The 22240-nt window shown below is 47.1% G+C and overlaps 1 protein-coding gene across 1 annotated transcript in view; it reads left to right on the top strand.

The window, feature by feature from the left end:
* Nucleotides 1–334: 334 nt before the first annotated feature.
* Nucleotides 335–22240, top strand: part of LOC144179241 (uncharacterized) — a 40927-nt gene continuing 19021 nt past the window's right edge. Inside the window, exons 1-7 of the mRNA XM_077707529.1 lie at nucleotides 335–518; nucleotides 2977–3097; nucleotides 7981–8132; nucleotides 9371–9577; nucleotides 17147–17371; nucleotides 18852–19382; nucleotides 21166–21509. Of these exons, the coding sequence (XP_077563655.1) occupies nucleotides 2983–3097; nucleotides 7981–8132; nucleotides 9371–9577; nucleotides 17147–17371; nucleotides 18852–19382; nucleotides 21166–21509 (1574 nt within the window). The 5' untranslated portion in view covers nucleotides 335–518; nucleotides 2977–2982. The remainder of the gene's footprint in view (nucleotides 519–2976; nucleotides 3098–7980; nucleotides 8133–9370; nucleotides 9578–17146; nucleotides 17372–18851; nucleotides 19383–21165; nucleotides 21510–22240) is intronic.

The raw sequence follows: 22240 nt of genomic DNA on the forward strand, positions 1-22240 counted from the left end.
ATCACCGAGCCCGAGAATCAAAGCCATGGAGGAATAAAAATGCATCAAAGCAATCAAAGCCCCTGAAAGCCAAACGATTTACCACCACGAAGAGAATGTAAGAAAAAGAAAACATAAAACGCCAAAAAATAAACAAATTACTATTATCATCATCAAGTTTATATTTATGCACAATTTGATAATAACAAATTGTTGTTGTCAAATACAGTGAAGTATCGTAAAATTTAATATTGCATCATTTTCGTCACCTACAAGTAGGAAACTGAGGCTTTAAAATTGAAGAATTCCTTCAGTCTCATTGGCTGATGTTCAGGTCACATGGTAGACAACAGATTTGAACATGGATTTGAAAATGCCGCAGTTCTTTCTTGATGGCGCAGAGCCCAACTACCAGCACAACGTAAACGGTTAAAGTTTGGGCAGAACCTAACTACGTTTTGGCCGTTGCCTGTCCGTTATCAGTCAACAGACAAGCGATACGCCCAGCAGGGCGTGTGCAGGGCGTTGTTCAACGCAAGGTGAGCGACAATTATTTCCTAGACACGAAGCACGTAACAAGCGTGAGCCCTAAACACAAAAAACGTGCACCAGTCGCATTGCGCGTGAGTACCTCAGCCTTTGGAAACGCGCTACTGCAAATTATGCGCGAACAGCGTTAGTCAGAGCGGTCTGTGTGCAACCGTGGCAAACGTGTCCTGTTTTAACCCATTCCCCCTTTTTTATAAAATATGTCACGGCTTGAACCAAGCTTTAACGCTATCAACGCCTACTCCAACTACTTCGCAGATTTTGAAGGAGGTCTGAATTTCTGTATGCGAAACGAACGACTACTGCGAAGCCTTGAGATTTCTGGGATGTCATCTACTTAAAATGAGGCGCACGTACGGCTCTTAATTTCGCGAATTCCTGAGGCTGACATTGCTGTGCTGGCGTGGAAGCCTACTGCACAGGGTACCTAAGGCCAGCCTGAGAGTTCGATCCCTTAGTGGCATTCCTGTGCATCAGGTACACCAAGGGGAGCGCCTAGGTATTTTCTGCACACAGTCACCGTAAGTGCGGCCTAAAGTGGCTCATACGTTCATTGCGTAGCCTTCTATTCGTCTTTGAGGGGTAGGTAACAGCACTAAGAAGCAACAGGTATTAATAAACTTGGCCCGACGGGAAAGAAAGCTGGGTTAGCGGGCATATTGAGGCTTGAAGGAACATACCCCGGTGTTCCAAAGCCCTTAGGTAGATCGTTGGAGGATTAGCACCCAAACCACTGTATTCGTATGCAAGCAATTCATTAGTGCCATTGCGTCGCGTTCGTTCCTGCAACAACTTTGCTTTCCCAAATACCATCTTAAGGTTCATTTGATACACACGTTTCTAGCCTATCAGGCACCCCAGCTACCAGGAGATGTTGTTTTGGGAGCGTAGGACATCAAGCCACTGCTGGGAAGGCATAGAATGGATAACTTCCCGTTGCTACTTAGCAGCACAAAAGGTCGAGGTGTGACAGCCCAGTAATGACTGATGGGTGGTGGTGCTGTTCAACGGTGGCTCAGGCCATGCTCCCTTAAGGAGGAAAAATGAATGTTTCGACAAAGCTACGTTGCACAGAAATGGACAGTTGCACATTTATTTTCTCTTTTCATTTTGTGAAACTTTGCAGTATAAAATAAATATAGGTGCACTCTGTATCCCCAAATGAATCTGAGCAGAGGGCCGTGGGGAACCATGAGTTGTCTGATTTTTCCCTTGAATTGTAAAAGTTAGTTCATTCATGCACCTCCCTCTGCAGAAAAACGAAACAATAGTACTGAAAAATAGTATGTTCTTGAAACGGTTATCAAACGCTGTCAAAGAACCAGCAGCGTCGAAAATAACCTGTAAAAATTGGATATGCAGGACACCAACACTGTCCAGAGTCAACAGCACGCCCCCACCCGCCTCCTCGAGAAAATAAACAACTAATTTAAATCTGATTGGATTAAACTGGCCTGGAGTGCATTTCTAGGGGGCAGGGCTGGGTTGCAATCTGCATCACCAGAAATTGAGTACTCGAGAAATTGAATAAAGACATTGCAGATATGCCTGGCATGATTCTTCGAATAAACAGACGAGGCATTTAAGAATGAGGTATAAAAAAAGACAGCTGCGGCGGTGAACATAGTTTGGGGCAGTATGAGCAAGGTCCAGGGTCAGAAAGGAGTATTGCGGGTTGTCGGCAATGGCCGGAATGATTGGTCACCAAATTAGGATTTCTAGGCTGGATTCTTGAAAGATGGGAAATATGTATACTCGGTGTATACTCAGTTTCTGCTGCTGATGTGGCTGAGCGGGCACCAGCCAGTGAGGAAGAGGGGGCAGACATGCCCATACGCATTTTTTCTCTCCATTCTGCCATGTCGAGGACTGCTTTTTTTTTTTTTTTTTTTCCTGCGCGTTGTGGATGCACACCTCACATTTTCATTGCATAAAGCAATTTGTTGCGATGACAGCTGGGGTGCTGCCTTCCCCCTGAGGCGGTTCAGTTGGTTCATTCTCGGGTCTACCTAGGCCAGCCTGCCTCGTCGAAAGGCACTGATGCGCTCGTCATAACATATGATGTTCCTGGGAGAGGTGGCGGGTCGTCTGTGGTCAACAGAGCGAACTTCTGACAGTTGTCAGTTTAGTGCAGCATTTCCATAGTAGTGAAAGTAAAAAAAAAAAAAAAAGAAGAAAACTCTGTGCAGCTTTGTATCTTTCTCATTCTGCTGATACTGCAACGAAGCTGACTTCAGGAACTCATGTTTACTGCGAGGCAACAAAATATTGGGCTCTGTAGGCATTGCTAGTTTTTGAACTCTTGCTCGAACAAGTGCAAGTGAGGTAGATCATGAGTGCGAAGGAAAAAGTGATAAAATGTACGTTTTATTTAACCGCTTTGTTGTTGCTTGTTTTCTTGCTACAAGGTTGTCTAAGCAGTCCAGGTGTTTTAAATTGTGGTTTCAGACAGCCATGGCGCCGCCGGCGAGGCCATACCAGGGCTCAGCTGAGTCGCCGATGACAGGGAGCGATGACTGCCTCCCACTGGATTCGTTTCAACAGCAGCTCGAATCCAACCCTGCCGCCAGTGAGTCAATGAACATCGTGAATGCGTGAAAAAAAGGTTCTAAACAGCATATGGGCACAGAAGGAGCACTCTGACTCCTATAATATTTGTTGCGTTTGGTGCAAAGTGACAAGAAGTGATACCAGGGAATGAAATACCAATATTAGTTCACAATCTTCAAAGCTGCGGAGTTTGTGCACTTAACACTGTTGAACGGAATTAATGGGGAAGAAAACAGTTGGCAGAAATATTAAACCCAGTAATCGCCAGGGGGGAGTAAACACATTCTGCGGGGATACTGCAACGCCAAAGTAAAAGTAACTTAAGATATGTGCAATGAAAAAATTTGTATTCGCCTTGACTCTATGGGTTTGGGAGCATTACAGTGAACTCCCACTATAACAAAATCACTTTATTCAAAGCTTTTTACGGTCCCTACTGCAGTATAAAAACAAGAGGCTGGCTTGGCTTTTAATGAAGTCCCGCTTGTAACAGTGCCATTTTCCAGTACTAAAGAATGGGGGTTTGCTGTATTTCATCGTGGCGATATAATGTCGATATCTGTAATGAAAAGCCTAGTGCTACGGCTGCAAGGATACAAAAGTTCTACCCATTCCACACGTACATAAGTAATGACATTAAGTGTTTAAGGCCTTAAGATACCAAATGACATTATTTGGGCGGGCCGTGCTACATGCGAAAACTTAAAGGCATTAACCTCAGGGTTCGCACAGGTCCTTGAAAACCTTGAAAACCCTTGAATTTAGAAGTGTCAATTTCAAGGCCTGGAAAGTCCTGGAATTTTTAAAGGGTCCTTGAAAACCCTTGATTTTTCTGGAGATAACCAATGGCCCTGCCTTTTCACAAGAATTTAAAGTGTTTGTCGTGGATTTTAGGTGCTAACAAATGTAAAGAAACATTGTAACAATGAAGATTAAGTGTATTGCGTGAAATGACAAGTTTGGTGAATTTTTTTATTACCAGGCAACATTGGGAGCAGGCACTTGTCAATGTAATCCATGTCACTATACAATCCAGTGAAAGCCAGCTTCTGTTCCCTATCTTGCATCTTCCATCTAGTCTGTGGACGCTCGCTCCTTGCATGTTTGCTGTGCCTCATACGCTCCATCTGCATTTGCTTTTACGTGCAAATCGTGGACGTGCACATTGTTCATCCTGCCTTGCAGCAACACTTGCGGATTTAATTTCAACTGATACTTTGCTGACAAAGCAGGAGATGCAGGCAACATTAATGAACTTTTGAAATCAAACAGCCTGAGCAAAACACCAAGAAAAAAGAAAAACCTTTAACTACCAACCATGAAATAAAAAATAGAGCTGGGGGAGCATTCACGAACCCATTAGCGCCTATCTAAATGTGCACTAATGTGCTTAGGTATTGTGCAATAAAAAACGTTTGCATTGTGTTGAAAAAGTTATAAAATAATCCCTGATAAAACATTAGACGGGGACCTAGAAAATTTGTTTTCTGGTCCTTGAAAGTCCTTGAAAACCCTTGAATTTTTGCTTTTGAAGCCTGTACGAACCCTGATAGGGTAGGCAGGGTGGTGATAATGATTAAAAAGAGAAATGCAGTCATATTTTAGAACTAAAAAATGGTGTGAGCCGTTTCTAAAAGCGGCTGCAGCAACTGCCATTGCCAGCCAACGGCAGCCAAATCCAAAAAATTCAAAATGATGAGCAAGTCGATGTTTTGCCTTTTGCCTCTGTTTTAGTGAACTTCGTCTTCTTGAGAACTTCACCACCAAGAGTGCACAAAAAATCGTCTTATTTCTAAGTTCACCTACATTTCCACAGCAACACTCTGATGCTGAGAGTTTCGTTGTTTTCATTTGGTGCTCATCTTGTTCGAGAGTGGGCATATTTAAGGTGTTCGTGAAAGCGAATGAGTTGTGCGGAACTCCTTTAACCAAAAATGACATTAGAATGAATGGCATTAGATTTTTGCGTGTAGCAGCAAATTAATGGCATTAAAACTTAAGGCATTAACGCAGCCATGAAGAGAAAATGCAAGTTGGTTTTATTCGAAAGATTTCGTGTTTTATAGTGCCCCCAGCGCTTGTCCGGATACAAACGGTGCTTTATGCACTGAGAAATTAAACAATTTAGGTTAAAATTTTGATTTTCCCACTCAATCGTGCGTTTTCGTGGTCCCAAGTGACATCACTGGAACCGACCGCTCTGCAGCCTAGAGTACCTTCATTCACGCATCCGCCGTACAGGGTAGAGACACGTATACGCTGGCGGCGCCATTTTCGGTTGCTCGCTCGCCGCCGAAGCAAGTCATTGTGTCAAAACCGCGCTAAAATTATCGCCGCAACGTGGTTTACTGAAGAAGTTTGAATCATATTGTCTGTTTCGCGTTGCTAGGTCTCGTGGGAAACGAAAAGAGTAACGCGTTGAGCCCGTTGGCCCAATTGCGGCGGCACGGGACCGTTCAAAGGTTGTCTCCACCCTGTACAGCGGTGTTGGTTTGTTCCCGCGTTTCTTTACGTTCCGTAAACTAGATGGCGCCACCATACCGTGGCAAGCGTTTGGTTTGTTTTTGCCCGCATTTAAACCTGGCTTGTTTTTGTTCTGGGAGAAAATATTCGTTCCCTAAAACAGTGCTCGCTCGACAAATGGGGTCACGTAAGACACCGTTGCTTGCGTCAATCGGCCAGTGTCGTCTGAGACAACCCCAAGCCCCGTAGTGCTGTGCAGCAAAACACTAAGCATGCTGTGCGCAGTACGAACAGCAGAACGCATCAGTACTTCTATGTTTACATGTGCTTTCGTAACTTCCACTGTTTGTCCCATCATTCTTATTGCTTTGTAAAGAATGTGCCCTAAATTTAAGCGCAAATCGCTCGTTCGTCTCGTTTGTAAGTTCTACCTAATTTGCGTCTGCTTCTGCCAGCCTCCGCCAATCGCAGAGCTTAGCTCATGTGACGACATAGGTTCTGTTGCGGGAAATGAGCTGGTGGGTCGCATGACCATTCCCGTTTTTCCTAATTATGTAGCTTATTTGAGCGAAGTTTACGTTAAAAGTGGTGTCAGTATGATTCTAACGAGACAATCTTTTGAATGAACCAAACTTGTGTTTTCTCTTCATGGCTCCTTTAAGCACTTAGTGTCATTTTTCGTGTACGTGTGGCACAGGTATTATACAAGTAAGTGCTCACAGTCTTGTCTGGGGCGTTGTACGAAATTATCCGCGCTCTATTTTGTAGTTTACGGCAATTCCAGGAAATGTTCTGTGCCAGATCAACTGGAATTCGCAAGTTACTTAGTTACCACAAGCAATTTACTTCCCACGTTACTGCTGTGACGTAAAAGTGCTCCAGGGTCGTCAGCTTGGCGCCAACCAATGCTTTTTAAATGTGCCTGCAGGCAAAAACCAGAGCTTTTCCCGGGGGTAGGGACATGGTCGTGACACGTTGCAACATTCGCGCATACATGCAAAAGGACAGCACTGAGGACTGATGTACATTGTTGTTACGAAATGTAAATGTAGAGGGGGCCTTTGTTGACTCTTCCCCTATAGCTATTGCCTAACTGTTCACAATGTGTGAATCCCACCATTCTAGGCTGTCAGTCCTTGATTGAACCCAGAAATACAGAGACCTGTATGCAAAGGTATCAAATGTTCATTTCTGTGAGGAACATTTCGTTTTTGCCTCGGAGTGTCTTCTAAAGCTGATTTAAGTGTTCACTGCCCCCCCCCCCCCTTTCCCCCCCTCCCACCTTTCCCACCCCGTTCTCCTTCTTATTGAATACTTTCAAAACGGCAATATTAACACTTGAGGTCCGTTGTCAGGCCATGCCCATCAACGCAAGTCAGCTGTAGTGGTTTTTTTTTTTTTTCACTGCGCCATGTGTGCAATTTTTGTAAACATGATGCGCCATATCTTGATGGATAAGTTAAACTTTGTTTGTTGAAGTTTTCTTTATTTTGCACTAGGGTGCAGCGCAATGTTCAGCCTTCTGGATTCCGGAGCATTTTCACGTGTGCACTGTTTGTTTGTTTATTTATCATAGTACCCACAGCGCCTTTTCAATTCATTAAAGTAGGGGGGGAGAAAGTAGAAATTCGTTCTGCAAAATACAGGCAAACAGAAATATCATTTAAAACATAATGGCAAGCCAGAACCCGGCATGGTTAACGGGCTATTTGGAACGAGCCATTTTTTTTCTACAAGCTCCCACACTGAAGCAGCAAAGACTATGCTGTTTGTAGAAATAGAAAAAGGACAAGGAGCAGGAAGGATACGGTAATTTTCTGTGAAACCTGGCCGGCGAAACACTGTCCTGCACCGAGGAGAATGCTTCGAGCGGTTTCACACAGTGCTCAAATATTGGCAAACGAGTTCCAAGCAAAATGCAAAGGAAAAATTAAATATCCTGCGAGTTTTTCTTGTACGTTTGTGTTTGTGTTTGTGTTTTGCTTCATGGCACCAGAAACTGCCAAAGTGGTTGCGGACCGGAACGGCCGGAAAGTGGGTGAAAGTTCCGGACTGCGAAGGGTTAAGCCTACATTGTGCACCCACTGTCAATGCGAAAGTATCTGCTCCCCTCAATTTCCTGACTCACCCCCTTGCCCTAATATCTCTGATTGGATCTGCGTATGCTTAGAATATGCCACACTTGGCGTTGAACAGAAGCTTTCCAAATTCCGTTGCCTTCAATGTGGCAAGCTTCAATCATTTTTGGCTGCTCAAGCTACCCGACATGTAGACTGAGAAGCTCAAGACAGCTTTCAGCTCGACGTTAGTGTGTTCTAGGGGGAAGGAGAGTGGCTCTGTCAGCCAACTTTAAAGCCGGTCACCCTTATTTAACTGGTTGCAGCGGCTAACCGGGGCAAAGTGCATTTTCGCACTCTTAGTGGGGTTTGTATGCTGCAGGCTCTGCCCTCCGAGTTTATGCTCGCCTGCGGCCACGCATGGGGGGCAAGGCCTTCACCAACCCGGCTATTCGGCCGAGAGATGACACCACGGTGGAAACGACCACCGCCACTGGTGAACACCAGCAGCAGAGGCGCTTCACCTTCACGAAGGTGGGTGTTATGCTTGGCTTTTGCACTTTCGTTTGTTGGTTGTGAACATTCGTTGTGCTGTAATATTGGTATGTGGGCGGAAGGTGGCATCTCTGCTTTTGAAGCCTGGCAAGTTAACCCTGTAAGTGAAAAATTTACGCTGTGGAAGTAACACTTTATATTTATAATAAACTGTGCCTTGTATGCCCAAGAGTGCAGTTGAATGAACACAATTGCTGAAGGTATAGTATGGGAGCAGAATGTGTAGAGTTGCCTACCTTGTGTGACACCTTCCCTAGACGCAGAGCGAGCAGTTTAATTGTTCCTTGCGAATATTGTGCCGTAAACTGTTTACCGAGTGTTGTATTCCACGAGTGCTTTTGGATATTTCGTTTTAACAACCTGTTTGCCTGATACATGCAAAAAAGCACCGTATAATGTGTGGTTATTGCTTACAACATACTTTGGTGATTTACAACGTACCTTAAATTTGTATTGACCTAGCCTCAAAATGCTAAAAAGACAAATCTATAACCACCCAAAATCGTCATTGGCCTATAAGCCACTCCCGAAATAAGCAAGCCGGGGGTGATGTTGAAATTTGTTATGGAACCTGCCGCGGTGGCTCAGTGCCTAGGGCGTTGTGCTGCTGAGCTCAAGGATGCTGGTTTGATTCCCGGCCATGGCGGCTGCTTTTCTGATGGAGGTGAAAAGCAAAAGCTCCTGTGTGTTCGAGATTTCAGTGCACATTAAAGATCCCCAGGTGGTCAAATTATTCCGGAGCCCTCCACTACGGCGCGCCTCATCACCTGCGCTGTGCCGGAGCGTTAAACCCTATAATCAATCAATTGACCTCGGATCTATTATTCGTCTCTGTATAATCGCTAACCGCACCGAAGAAAAATTGTACATCAATACAGACTAGTGGTACACATTTTGACTGACTTCAGGAAAGTAAGCAGCTTGGCAGTCAGAGATGTTTGATGTGCAATATAGCCAATACCTATCGTGTGGGTTATCACAGCCTTAAACGAATGTTCTGCCCGCTAAACCACTGGACTGTAGGAGTGTAGCATAGTGGTGTGATCCAGGATTTGTTCGTTTTGCCGGAAAAAATATCCGCGCAAAAGAAAGGCTATGTCGCAAAATGAACTAAGCCTGCAACGTCTTCCTGTATTCATGCATAACAATGTGTGGAGTTCAGTGTCGCGAATAAACTCGCCATGACAACTGATGTCCATTTTTCTTCTTCTCCCCAGGTGTTCCCAGGGGCGAGTGGCCAGGAGCAGGTGTTCGCAGAAACCATGCGGGCCCCCCTGGATGCCTTCGTTGAGGGCAAAAATGTGCTGCTATTCGCCTACGGTCCCACTTCCAGCGGGAAGACCCACACTATGCAGGGACCACCAACAGATCCGGGAATCATACCCAGAACCTTGGACCGGCTTTTCAAACTGTTGGGATCCCAGGTATGTTAGTGCTTTTCTTTCTTCCTTTCTTTCTTTCTTTTTTTTTTTTTTTTTTCCTACCGTTCTTGGAGTGCACTAATATTTGGTGATTGTGAGCCTGAGTTACAGCTCTTGCGCAGCAGGACTGGATATAATGCGGGTTCTTTAAGTGCAGATAACTTTAGGGGCTCGCCTTGTCGTTGTAGCTCACTTGCTGGATCCAAGTAGAGCCACACGGCATGCCGCCGTCGTGGCGTAACCCAGAGGCTTCGAAAACCAAACGGTTTATATAGTCATAAGCATTCGAAACTTGGGAACTGCTGGCGCTTGTCATACACCTCCCCGTTGTTTAGCACAAAGAAGACTGCTGGTACATTTGGGGCGAAATATGTGTAATTAACCAGCAGCACCCGCGTTCATTTAGCTAGGAACGCTCTTTGGGTTTGTTTTCACGATAGTAGGTGAAAAGAAGTGGCAGTGCGATGCCGGCACATGCGAAAGGAAAAGCAAACACAAAGAGAACAGAACTCCCACTGGTGCAGTTTCAGCCAGAGGGCGTGCGAGCGCTGCGAAACTGGGAAATTTGAAATGCATTGGACAAGCCTCTATTGAATTCCTTGGGAGAGGAATGAGGCAGGGCGGTGAAAGCGTGATGAGTGGTAAGAGTGAGCGGATAGCAGTGCCACAGCCCATTGTGGCGAATTGCTGCTCTGCACTTCCAACAGCTTTCACATTGAGTGGAATGGATTTTTGAGGGGGGATGCAGCTTTCAACTTCGGAAAAATGACCAAAACATCGTTTTATTATTATTATTTTTTAAAACTGCATATTTGGCTTCTATGTTTCCTATTCTGTGCATCTGTGAAGTTTTTCCGCTGAAAGCTGAAAAGCGTCGCAAAGTGGCATAAAAAAATACTTTTGCCAGGCGCAGTGACAAAATATCAGTCAAAAAAAGGGGCAATTTCCGGAGCGCTGTTTCTCCGCAACGGTGCCAAGGGGTGCGGCCATTTTGATATAGTTAGATTGGCCGAGCGATTGTCTTTCCGGTTGCGCTCATGTGTTTCATCTTTGTTGATTGGCAAATGCACCCATGGCAGAAAAGAAACGACGCACAAACGAAGCTAGAAATAGATGCTGAAGCGCTATTGGCCCTCCGGTCGGGGCACGCTAAAATGACCCTCCTGATTGGGTGTTGCTGCGGCAACGCAAGATGGCAGCTGCTTGAAGTCGCTACTTCGCTCGGCCAAGTTTCTGTTCAGTCGGTGGTATTCAACATGGACGTTATTGCTATGGCAATGCCTGAGATCATGGGCCAAATTACGGAAAGTTGTGTGGGTCAAAAGGCGGAGGTCTACGAACACTTCGTTGTGGGCATGACTCTACCGTCGCCAGACCCTGGAGGGTGACACGCGGAGGGTGGCACGAAGGGCGGTTCGCGAAAAGTGAACTTTTAGTTGGATTTGCGATGTTTACACGTGTAGTTATTGCTATGTTTGACAGTGGGCTTGCTGGCCTTGGGAAAGAAACGGTTGACGCGTCAAAAGCTACAGCACACACGGCATTGCATGTTGCTTGTTGGAGCATCACCTGACTGCACAACCAGTTACAATTATACGGCAGTAGTTATAACTAATGACGTTAGATTTAATATTAAAAGCAACCTGATGAGCCTTATCAGAGATAATCAAAGTGTGATATGTTGTGATCAACGTGCGCCGTGATGCGCGCAAGCCATATTGCCTTTTTTGAGCAACGTTTCCTGTGCACTTCTATACTCGGTTACAACTCAAGAATGGCAACTGAAGTTGCAGCTGTGCCTCATTACCGCAGCCGGATGTAACTCCGCGCGGCGCAAGTGGTGCGTTGCTGGCAATATTTTGAGCATGTCACAAGCCGTTTGCGTGATTTTTCGCACTTAATATGCTTATAAACCATTTCAGGGACAACAAACTACGTGAGAAAGATCATACGATATCATGCATTCAAAACAATCTCTTTTCAAAACGCACGCGCGCGTGCGTTGTCATCCGGGTCCGTCGCTTCGGCGGAGTGACACCGAGCATGAGCTATTGCCGTTCTTAACTTGTTCCCGAGTATAGCAATCACACAAACGGGTCTTAGTTCGGAATAAAAGCCTGTTCATAGTGTTAGAAATGTACTTTACTGTTGTAGCATTTAACAACTTGAATTTTTCTGGAAATTATTACAGTCTACGCTCGGTACAGCGGATCCGGCAACAACGGACTTTCGGTTACAACAGACCATTTCTGTTGGTTTGTCTGGTACCCATGCATTTTAAATGGAGTCCACTCCGCTCACAACGGACCCGGCTAGAGCAGACTATCGGCTACAACAGACTAAATTTTAGGCGAAAATTGTTTCGACTGAACGTTTATAGCGGACTTCCGCGGGGCCGGCGCCCGGTGTGCTTTTTCGTTTATTTTGGCAAGAAAACTATTATGTCTGGCAACATTGCTGGCAGCCGGGTCGTTGGCGCAGCCAAGCCAAGCCAGTGGCTTTTTTTTTGTGCGACCAGCGGCATGAGCGGCAGGGTAGCTGATTTCACTGTCGGATAAATTAAGCGTAATTAACGCTGTTGAACACGAGGAAAAACTTGCTGACATCGCCAGAAGTACAGGCCTTTCTAAGCACAGTGTCCGCTGTACCATCAAGAACAAGGCCGCTGCCGATAAACGCGACTCCGGTGAGATTGAAAACAGGGCAATCGAATACTCGAAGTGGTGCACTCGGAGGCGAGTCTGCCCTCGTTAGTTTTTTTATGTAATAAAAAACTCGGGTTCAGTGAAGTTCGGCTTTTATTATTCCCACGCATGCATCGTTCCCATTCCGTTCGGTGAAAAAGGTAAGAAATGCCTCAAGTAGGGGTTGTTCCCCATCCATTGTGTGCAATCTGCCGGTAACCGTGCGCAGTCCAACTGGTCTAACTTTCGATTTTACAGCTGACCGTCATCAGATTTTTTCATTACATCTGTTTCAATGACCAGAATAAAATCGCTAAAAATGTGGAATCTGCCTTGAGGGAACGTCAGGCAGCGATCCGATTTGTTTGACGAACGGTTTCGGGAAAACCTGCCTCGTTGTGAGGGGATTTAAAAGAGCCTAGGTAATGCTGATGGGCACGACTGATGTTTTATAGCTGGTTTATAATTGCGCCTAGTTATATTCTTGCGTTATTTGCTCAGCTTATCTTGCGTCTTTACACGCTTGACCACATGCGCTAGGCCTTTCCGAAGTGCCGGTGCTAAGTTTTGGAAACGGTGTTTACGCGATTCTTTGCCCTCGCGCGAACACTGTGCAGAGGTGCTGCAGGCGTGTAGAAAGAACAAAGTGTATATACTATGCATGCAATATCGGTCAAAGTACTCATAGCCCCCCCCCCCGTCGGATACTGCATACTTCGGCTACAGCGGACGTTTTTTTCCGGATTCAGAGGGTCCGTTGTAACGGGCGTAGACTGTAGTACCAATGCGTACATCAATAGTTTTGCATATGGCTGCACTGTGAGGAATATCAGATGCCCTGAATCTCAAGAGTACTAAAAAAATGTGCATGCATTGAAGTTGGAGTTGTGCAGAATATTACACCAAGCTTCTAAGTAGCTCATTTGTATCCTTACGGTATGTAAATTTTTGGAAATGAAACCATGCACGTACGAGTAGTAAGTTTCTGCTTTAGGCGAGGTTATAAATACAGGGTTCGCACAGACCCTTGAAATCCTTGAATTTGATAACATTAATTCAAGGGCCCTTGAAACTCCTTAAATATAAGTGAGCTCCTTGTAATCCTTGAAAATTTAGTGGACTTTGTTTCAATAAAGCAAATGAACGACGTATTTACGTAATTTGTACTGATTTCAAAAACGCGTTTACTGAGGAATGACCGCGAAAACAAGTAGCCTTGACAGAAGAGCAATAGCAGCAAGTTTAGGTTTCGAAACCGGCAGCGCCTGCGTCGTCTGGCAACAAATGCGAGCCAGAAATCCAATCCAATCCAACGCAAGTTGTATCAACGGTCGGTCGGTATGTGTCTTCCAGACACCATACGGTCGGTACTCGGTCCTACTTTAATTTGACAGGATGCCAGGCGGAAAGTGCAAGTTTCAGTCCAAAAATAATACGGAGCACGGGAGTTACGAGAGTTATGGGCTGTGATGAAACTTCTCCTCCTGAGCCATGGGCAGGCCTCAGTGGAAAGAGGTTTCAGCATCAACAAGCAGGTTGCGGTCGAGAATTTGGCAGAGCTGTCGCATATTTCTCAATGAGTTATCTGCGAGGCTGTGAAAAACCATGGCGGCCTGCTGAATGTTCCAATTCCAAAAGAGTTGAAGGCGTCAGTGCGCCAAGCCCGGCATAGGTATGCCGCATACCTAGGCAAACAAAAGAAACAAGCACTGTCACGGCAGGCAACTTCAAAGAGGAAAGAGCTCGAGCAAGAGCTCGATAAGATGTAAGGGAAGTGCCTGCTGGAATCCGCGGACCATTTTTCGGAAGAAGCTGAAGCGAAAAACAACCTCACCTACTTAGTCAAGGCAAACAGCTTCTGTGGAAAAAGAAATCCATGCGAAAACTGCACTGCTTTCATAAGTATTGTAAGCAAATAAAATTTTGCTAACACTCCTTGAATTTTGCCCATTTTCATCCTTGAAATCCTTGAAAAGTCCTTGAATTTTCAGTCAAATATTCTGTACGAACCCTGTAAACATAAAAGCAGCCAAAAGTGCGTTTTCAAATTTAAGTAAAAAAAAAGTGCTTCACTTCATGCCATGGTGACAACACTGCATAGGGAAGTTGTCCATTGCAATACAGGCAACCAGCTAACCTGCTTTGCATTGAAAGCCACCTCTCCCCCAAAACTCGACTATGTACTCTTCACAGAGGAGCTGAAAATGATGTTTTGTAGAAAGAAAAAGGCTGCAAAAGGCACTGCAATTTAAAGAAAAGGCTTTCCAGAAGCCCCGTGTTCAAAAGTACACGAGAGGCTACAACCCTGATGTCTTTTGATGGGTGAAATCCATGTTGAAACTTTGGAAGCCATTTTCTCAAAACAGAATTTTGTGCCACCTGCTTCGCTTGTTCCGGTGATTATTTCGTGACCGCTCGGTCTATTTTGATTCCGTCTTTCGCGTTACATTCCTTGATGAACAGTTCAGGTCGTGACACTTTGTTTTCCAGATTTACTTTTTGTGCATTTTTTATTCACGTAGGCGTTCAGTCTACATGCCTGTTGTACATTCACCTCTGAAAAACTACTGAAAACTACTAAAAAAATTGTGTTGTAAATAAAACAAAAACCAGCACTGTCACGACCTCGTCCATTCATTTGGGAATGCAAAGCACTTTGAAGATTTCTATCGCGTTTTATAAGCCGCTGAAGCTCGGTACAAGGTGAACAGAAAGACAGTTTCATAAATAAGAAAGTTTTCAAAATATTACTGGAATTTTCATGGTGTTATCGCAGAGGCGTTATAGTTGCTGTGCCAATTTTCATCAAAATTCTCAAATAAAAAAGCATATTTTGAAAGCCATGACCCCCTTAATGTGGCATTTGTTTGAGTGATAGTAAACAAAGAACACTTAAAGGGACCCTGCAACACTTGCCATCGACTACTAGTAATGTATTTTGGGATAAAGTCTATTGTCCCAGAAATCTCCTCCCGTAAGAATTACGAAAATCCGTTCACAATTAACGAAACTACGCGCGATGAGAAATCGCGCATAATCGTTCCCTCTCAACTCGACCGCGGACGACGCGACGCCGCCCCCCTCTCTCCCGGAGAGGGGGGCGGCTCGCGGCGTTCTCTTCGGCGGCCTTTGATATATCACATGCCGGGTAGTTTTCTCCTTTTTCTCCGCAACGCGGAGGGGCCTATTTCCGGTCTGGTGCCACAAAAAAGCAGGCATGGGTGCCTGCTCGCAAGTGCGCGCTCGGGCTGGTAGGGCGTTTTTGAAGCAATAAACGTTTGTAGTCGAGTGGTCCCGTTGAAAGGGAAGTATTGAGCTCATCACTCAAACTCCGCGCGCACTCAAAACACAAGAACGGCAAAACTGTGCCTACAGGTTCAGGCATAGAAGAGGTTCGTACACAGTGATGACGACGACGGAAATGGGAGAATCTAGCCGCGAAGTTGACCAGTGACAGCCGATCGGGCAGCCATGGCCTATGTGACGTCCCTTAGGCCATGCCAGGGGTTGCATAATGAGGACAACTGAAGAGAGAGCGGTTGGTTTTTCCGCGTCTTTCACATCTATTTGCGCTCTCACCGCTTCACGTGCACGTGTAATATTTGGCTCAGGTATTCCTGGCAGTGCAATCTAAACGTCGCACAGGTTTACTTGCACTGCTCAAAAAGTGTTGCAGGGTCCCTTTAAAAAGCACGTACATGGGGCCTTGGTCTGTGCATCTTTTGGCTATTTTGTTTTTAGTATTCCCCCCTGGTGTCGCGTTATTGGCGGTTAGCGCTACCACGGGCGGTGCTGCGAAGCACGTCTCCGTGACATCAGCTTAGGTATTCTCGCATTTGTTGTCTGCTTCACTCAAGCTTGCTCTCCCTGCTGTTTCTTTGCACGCGGTTGACTTTTGATGCTTGTCCGCACCACATTTTGCGTGTGCGTAACTCCATCATAATAATAGACTTAAAATTGCATACACTAGCTCAAAGCGCGATTCAATGTACAGTTTTTGTTACCGCTACGGAAGAAACATTGCCGGCATTGCACCATTACTTGCAGAGTCCGCGCTGTGCGGAGCACAAAGAGTCGGACCTAGGCATCGGCTTGTGTATCGAGCAATCTTACGAACAAAGCGAACAGCCAGCTGCTAATAACTGACAACAATAAAGATGCAAGACGAAAACAAATTTCAAGCCTTCAGGGTTGTCGGCTTGGCCAGAAGGCATCGCGATTCTAGGTAATCTTGTGCAAGGATATTGTTAAAGGAACTCTCCAACACTTTTCTTTGAGGTACTTTTCCAGCTTTATGTCTGTTCATCGTGTGATGAAGGCAAGGACAAAAATTTCAGCGAATCGACAATACTATGTGGCAATATTGGACAGTAATCTCGCTAAGTGAAGATGGGCGACAATGCCAACTGGAGGTGATCAGTTCTCAGTTCTTGCCTCCCGCGTTACACTAGGTCAAACTTGGCGTGTTGGCCTTCAGATAGGAAGTGACAGGGGGAGGGGTGGGGATTCTGATTAGGTGCTGGGGGCCGCAGGTTGCCGACCCCTGCACCAAAGCATCAAAATGGGCGATTTCCAGCGCAGCCACTGCTGCCCCTCACACGTGGAGTGTAGCAGACGACAGCGGCGTGAGTCCCAAAGCTAACGTCGGGAGCCAGGGGGCGCCACTCAAACATCTCGCCGCCAATAAATTGTCTGCACTGTGCTCCTTATTCTGCTTGTGGGTTGTCCACGAATTTTCACACTTGCTCGAAGAGGTTTGACAGTGGTAGAGCCACTACGAGTGTTGTGTGGGCGTGAAACGCTCGGGATGCCATTGCGGCCGCAGCCAAGTGTGTCGGAGTTTCACCTGTGTCGATCACAACGCTCTGCTGCTCGCTCTCTCTCCCAGGTCTCTGCAGGTGCGGCTGTCCGACCAGACCGCTTCGAGGACGTCGTTGCCCTCGGCCCTGGTGAGGAGGCTGCCGTGCTGTCCTCGAGGAGCGAGTTGCTAGGCGAGAAGGTTGCACGCAGTGCGGCCGACTTCAGCACCTTCCACCTGCCTGCTGGCGACAGCCAGGATGATTCGCTGTTCAACTCCCGCTTCAGTGACGATGGCCGAAGCAGCATGGGACAGGTGCTCTTTACACCATGTTGTATTCCTGTGCATTGGGCTGTGCTGTGCTGTGTATTGCAACCATGAGGCAGATGTAATTTGAAGGATAAGAATGGGGTGGAGTGCATTCGGCAGGCATTCTCGGATAATGAATGGCAGACTACCATTGTCCCTGAAGAAGAAAGTGTATGGCAGCTGCATCTTACCGGCACTCACCTACGGGGCAGAAACTTGGACGATCACTAAGAGGGTTCAACTTAAATTGAGGACGACTCAGCGAGCAATGGAACGGAAGGTGATAGGTGTAACATTAAGGGACAAGAAAAGAACGGAGTGGGTCAGGGAACAAATGCGGGCTAAGGACATATTAGTAGAAATTAAGAAGAAATGGACGTGGGCAGGGCATGTCATGCGCAGGCAAGATAACCGTTGGTCATTAAGGGTAACAGAGTGGATACCGAGAGAGGGCAAGCGTGGCAGGGGGCAGCGTAAAGTTAGATGGGCAGATGAGATCAAGAAGTTTGCGGGGACAAATTGGTCGCAGGTAGCACACGACCGGGGTAATTGGAGATTAATGGGAGAGGCCTTTGCCCTGCAGTGGGCGGAGACAGGCTGGTGATGATGATGGTGATGGTATTGCTGTGGTCGATGCGTGCGCACGAGCTTTGTGGAGTTAGTGGAAAGATTACGCACGTATACAGCAACGTCAGCGTCTTTTTAGAAGTTCTAACCCGATGCGCCGACTGTCTAGGGCATTTTGTAACCAAACTGAAGATCTTATTGGTTCTAGCTTTAAAGGAGGGCGTTTTTCTTTGCACATTGAATAGCGCAGCCACAATGCAGGGTATTTTTTAGTGAAACGGAAGGGGGGCTGCCGGAGGGGTGTATTCATGGCTGTAGGTGCTTGAAAAGCTTCAATAGCCATAGCTGGTTGAATATTGCCTGAGGTTTTGCCCAGCTTGCTTCTGCTTTGTCTGCCATTGGGCAACACAAGTGTTGCGAACAAATTTTTGGCGAAGCTCCTTCTCCCCATTTTCTAACAACAAATTGCACGTTTTACAATTGAAAGCGTGTAGTTTGTCTGCTTTGAAGTGCATTTTGTGACGTAGGCGGGTATGTTGTACACTGAAGCAAGAAGCATGTCCCTGCGTTGCAGCAAAGCCAAAGCCATTTCGCAATACAGTAAAACCTCGTTACAAGAGACACTCAAGGGACCCAAGAAACGTGTCTCTTGTAAACAAGGTCTCTTGTATGCAATGTTGCTAACATGGCAAGCATAGGAAAACCAACCAAAATGCTTTCATTCAAATGTCTCTTATAACCAAGGGTCTCTTGTAACAGTGTCTTTTGTAACGAGGTTTTACTGTACTTGTAAAGCGTGTTTACCGTGGCCATCAAATGGCATTCTGCGAACAAAACGTAATTGCAAACACCGTTCAACGTCTCCAACATTTACACCTGACAAAGCTGCCAATGGTCACCTGGTTGCTTCCCTGCACAGGAGGTCCTCGTTTGGCTCTCCTTCTACGAGATCTACAATGAGGGGCTGTACGACCTCCTCGTCCCACCGTCCACGACGGCCTCCGGCAAAGCCGCTGGTGGCGGCCGCCGCACTCTTCTCAAGCTCGGCGAAGACCGCGCCAAGCGCTCGTTTGTGCGCAGCCTGGTGGAAGTCCCTGTGCGCAACGCAGACGAGGCCCATCGCCTTCTCTGCCTGGCCCGCCACAACCAGAGTGTAGCCGAGACAAGCCTGAACCGGAGCTCGAGCCGCAGCCACTGCGTGTTCACCGTGCGGCTGGTGTGCTCCCTGGCTGGTGGCCAGGGGTGGCGCGTAAGCACCCTCATGCTCTGCGACCTGGCCGGCTCGGAGCGGCCCTCCAAGACTGGCACGGAAGGATTGCGGCTTCGGGAGGCCGGCCGCATCAACAATTCGCTCATGGTGCTCGGCAGGTGCCTGGAGGGACTGCGCCAAAACAGGGACACTGCAGCCAAGCAGGTGCCGGTGCCCTTCCGGGAGAGCAAGCTCACACAGGTAGGGAAGGGGAGCTCATTTGTGGATGGAAGGCTTTGTCTGGGCGGCTCTCGAGTGGTGGTTAATTTTCTTGTTGGAGCATGCGGTGGCACAAAAGTTGGGTGGGTATTAAAGGGGCCATGCAGACGCAACACAAGCTTGCTTCATTCGAAAGATTGCCTGCTTAGAATCGTACTGACACCACTTTTAACTTGCACTTCATTCAAATAAGCTGAGGGATTTGGGAAAAAAGAGAATGGCCATGCGACCCACTAACTCATTTCCCGCAACAGAACATATGATGTCATATGCCCAGCTGTGCGATTGGCTGAGGCTGGCAAAAGCAAACGCAAACTAGGCAGGGCTTGTAAGGTTGCTGAACGAGCAATTTGCACTTGAATGTCGTGCATATTCATTTTACAGCAGTAAGAATGGTGGGGCAAACAGTGAAAGTTGTGAAAATACACGTACACAGAGAAGTACCGATGCACACTGCTGTGCATCGGTACACCATGTGTGTCATGTCACGGTTTTGGGACTGTCGTCATGCTGCCAGGGCGCGTGGGGATGGTGAAAGCCTCTGCCAGTCTGGGCTCGCTCGTGCGCGCGTCCAGACCGACAGCGGTGCGACAGGAATGGTGACGTCACGGGTGCCCTCCTGTCATGGTGGCCGCTCAGCGTTCGTTTTGTCAAAACCGAAACTGAAAGACGCCGTAAATGATTGTTCACGCTGCGATCGACAGTCTAATGTGCCATTCTATGATTAGTGGGCTGGTAGGCACGCATATCAGCGGAAAAAACACAACACGAAAATTTTGCGTCAGTACTTCTTTGACCCTTTCGCTGCCACTGACGTACCGGTACGTTTTCGCATTTCCCCTCCGCAGTGTCACTGACATACCGGTATGTTCTCCATTGTGCGTTCAAAAATTTGTGCCATAGAGCAAAGCGGGCGTGTCTGGACTGTTTGCGCCGTCTGTCGAATCTTTCTAGTAGCTCGTATTTTCATTTGGTAGCTCTCTGCGACAATATATTGAGGAGCGTGGAGCGACCGCGCCCACCCTTCGTTGCTGGGGGGGGGGCTTGGTCGCTCCGCGCACTGTACTCTGTCGGAATGAGTGAATATGCTGTTTGCGCGCGATTACGAGTGCAAAGGTTGTTGTGCTATCTGCAACGGGTTTCTAGGTTTTTTTTTTTTTATTATTATTATTCTCTTCCCGCGTCTGGTACAGCGCGCCGTTTCCTCTCCAGTAGACCGAAACATGACTCAATCGCGGCTTTTGCTCGCTCATTTCTGCGCGTTGTGCGGGCTGCTGAAAGTGCTCCCTCCATGCGCGCAGTTACTTTCAGATGGCTGACCATGCGGGGTCTTTGACTGTGGACAGGAGCAATGGTTCTTTGATTTGGATCCAAACACGAGCCGCGTTCGGATTCGGACTCCAAGAGTTTCTTATCCGAGGAAGGGGTGCGAGTTCCACAGCATCAGATTCTGATGTTGAAACGGTGGAGTCGTCGTCCCGGAGCCTGCACGGTAAACTGAAAATATCTGGAAAAAAGGCGATTTCTAACACCCCACGCTCTTTCCTTTCGACGCGATATGTTCCGGACGCTATCATAGGCAAATAAATCGCTACGTTCTTTCCATCATATTTCGGAGACCAAGCCGACATTGCGGTGGGTCACTGCCAGAAACACCCGACAGTGAAAGCGTTAATGAACCAAACTTGTATTTGTGTTCGTGGCCCCTTTAACTCTACTGCGAGCGCAGTTGGTGATGACGCCCTCCTATTTCTGGTGCCGACAGGTGATGCAGGCCTTCTTCACCACGGGCGGCCACATCTCTCTAGTGGTCAACATCTGCCCAGCGCTCTCCATGCTCGAAGAGTCGCTGAACGCTCTCAAGTTCTCGGCTATCGCGTGCGAGGTCGTCCCTGTGCAGCTGGAGACGCGGCGCGAGCGCTGCGACCGAGCCGTGCGCCGTATCACCGAGCTGTGGCACCGGTCGAGCCTTGGCGAGGCGCGGCGCGACTCTGACGTGGCTGTGGCGGATGTCGACAATGTCCCGTTGGATGAAGGCGACGTGGAGGAGCTCTTTGACACCATTGAAGTGCTGGAGAAGGAACTGGCTGAAACCCAGGCGAAGCTCAAGTGAGTGTGGTCGACGAACTCGTGAAATGTCGTAGTGGAACCAGCTGTGTAGTCACTGACGCAGAGTTTTATACTAATTTGTACTAGGGGGAAATGTGGCGCTAGTGTCCCGGTGAGCTGTGCTTCATTAGGTGAGCATGCCATCAGGCACCAGGTAGGAATGTTCCACTTGCCCTTGGCATAGATCGCCAACGAGCTCAAAGGTTGCCTGTGGCCGCAAAAAAGCAACAATATTATAGGTAAAAGAATATTTACAGCTGTTTCGACAGTAGAAAGCGGAGTTTCAAAACGGTCATTTGTCAGAAATTGCTTAGTAGCTCCGTGGAAGATGAACAAGGAAAAAATCCTGGGCCATCTCCACTAACGTCAACCTGGGGAGGGGCGAAGCATGCAGTGTATAAGTGTATTCTTGGCGCCTTGGCGTTTTTGCCTACGGAGATGAAACCGTTTGGGGGTAGAGTTATAAAGCTTTGCTGTAAAAGTATCTTGTCTGAAGCACGAAGCTTTGCAGCGCGAGGCATAAACAAGTGTCCCAGTGTTTTAGTACCGCGACTGCATGAGATGAACACCGATTGCGACGACGACAGGAGATGCCAACAGCCCCAGCCCCTAAGGGGCTTCGCTCATAAAAAAAAAGTTACCACCTTTTGTTGATTTTGGCTTCAAGGGCGAAAAGAAGCCATGTGGCTAGCTGAGCCAGGCAGGAGAGGAACGTTGCTGGGTGGTATGCT

The sequence above is a fragment of the Haemaphysalis longicornis genome, unplaced genomic scaffold, assembly GCF_048455015.1.
Source record: "Haemaphysalis longicornis isolate Haplotype H1 unplaced genomic scaffold, Haemaphysalis longicornis Haplotype H1 scaffold_4, whole genome shotgun sequence".
Lineage (NCBI taxonomy): Eukaryota > Metazoa > Arthropoda > Arachnida > Ixodida > Ixodidae > Haemaphysalis > Haemaphysalis longicornis.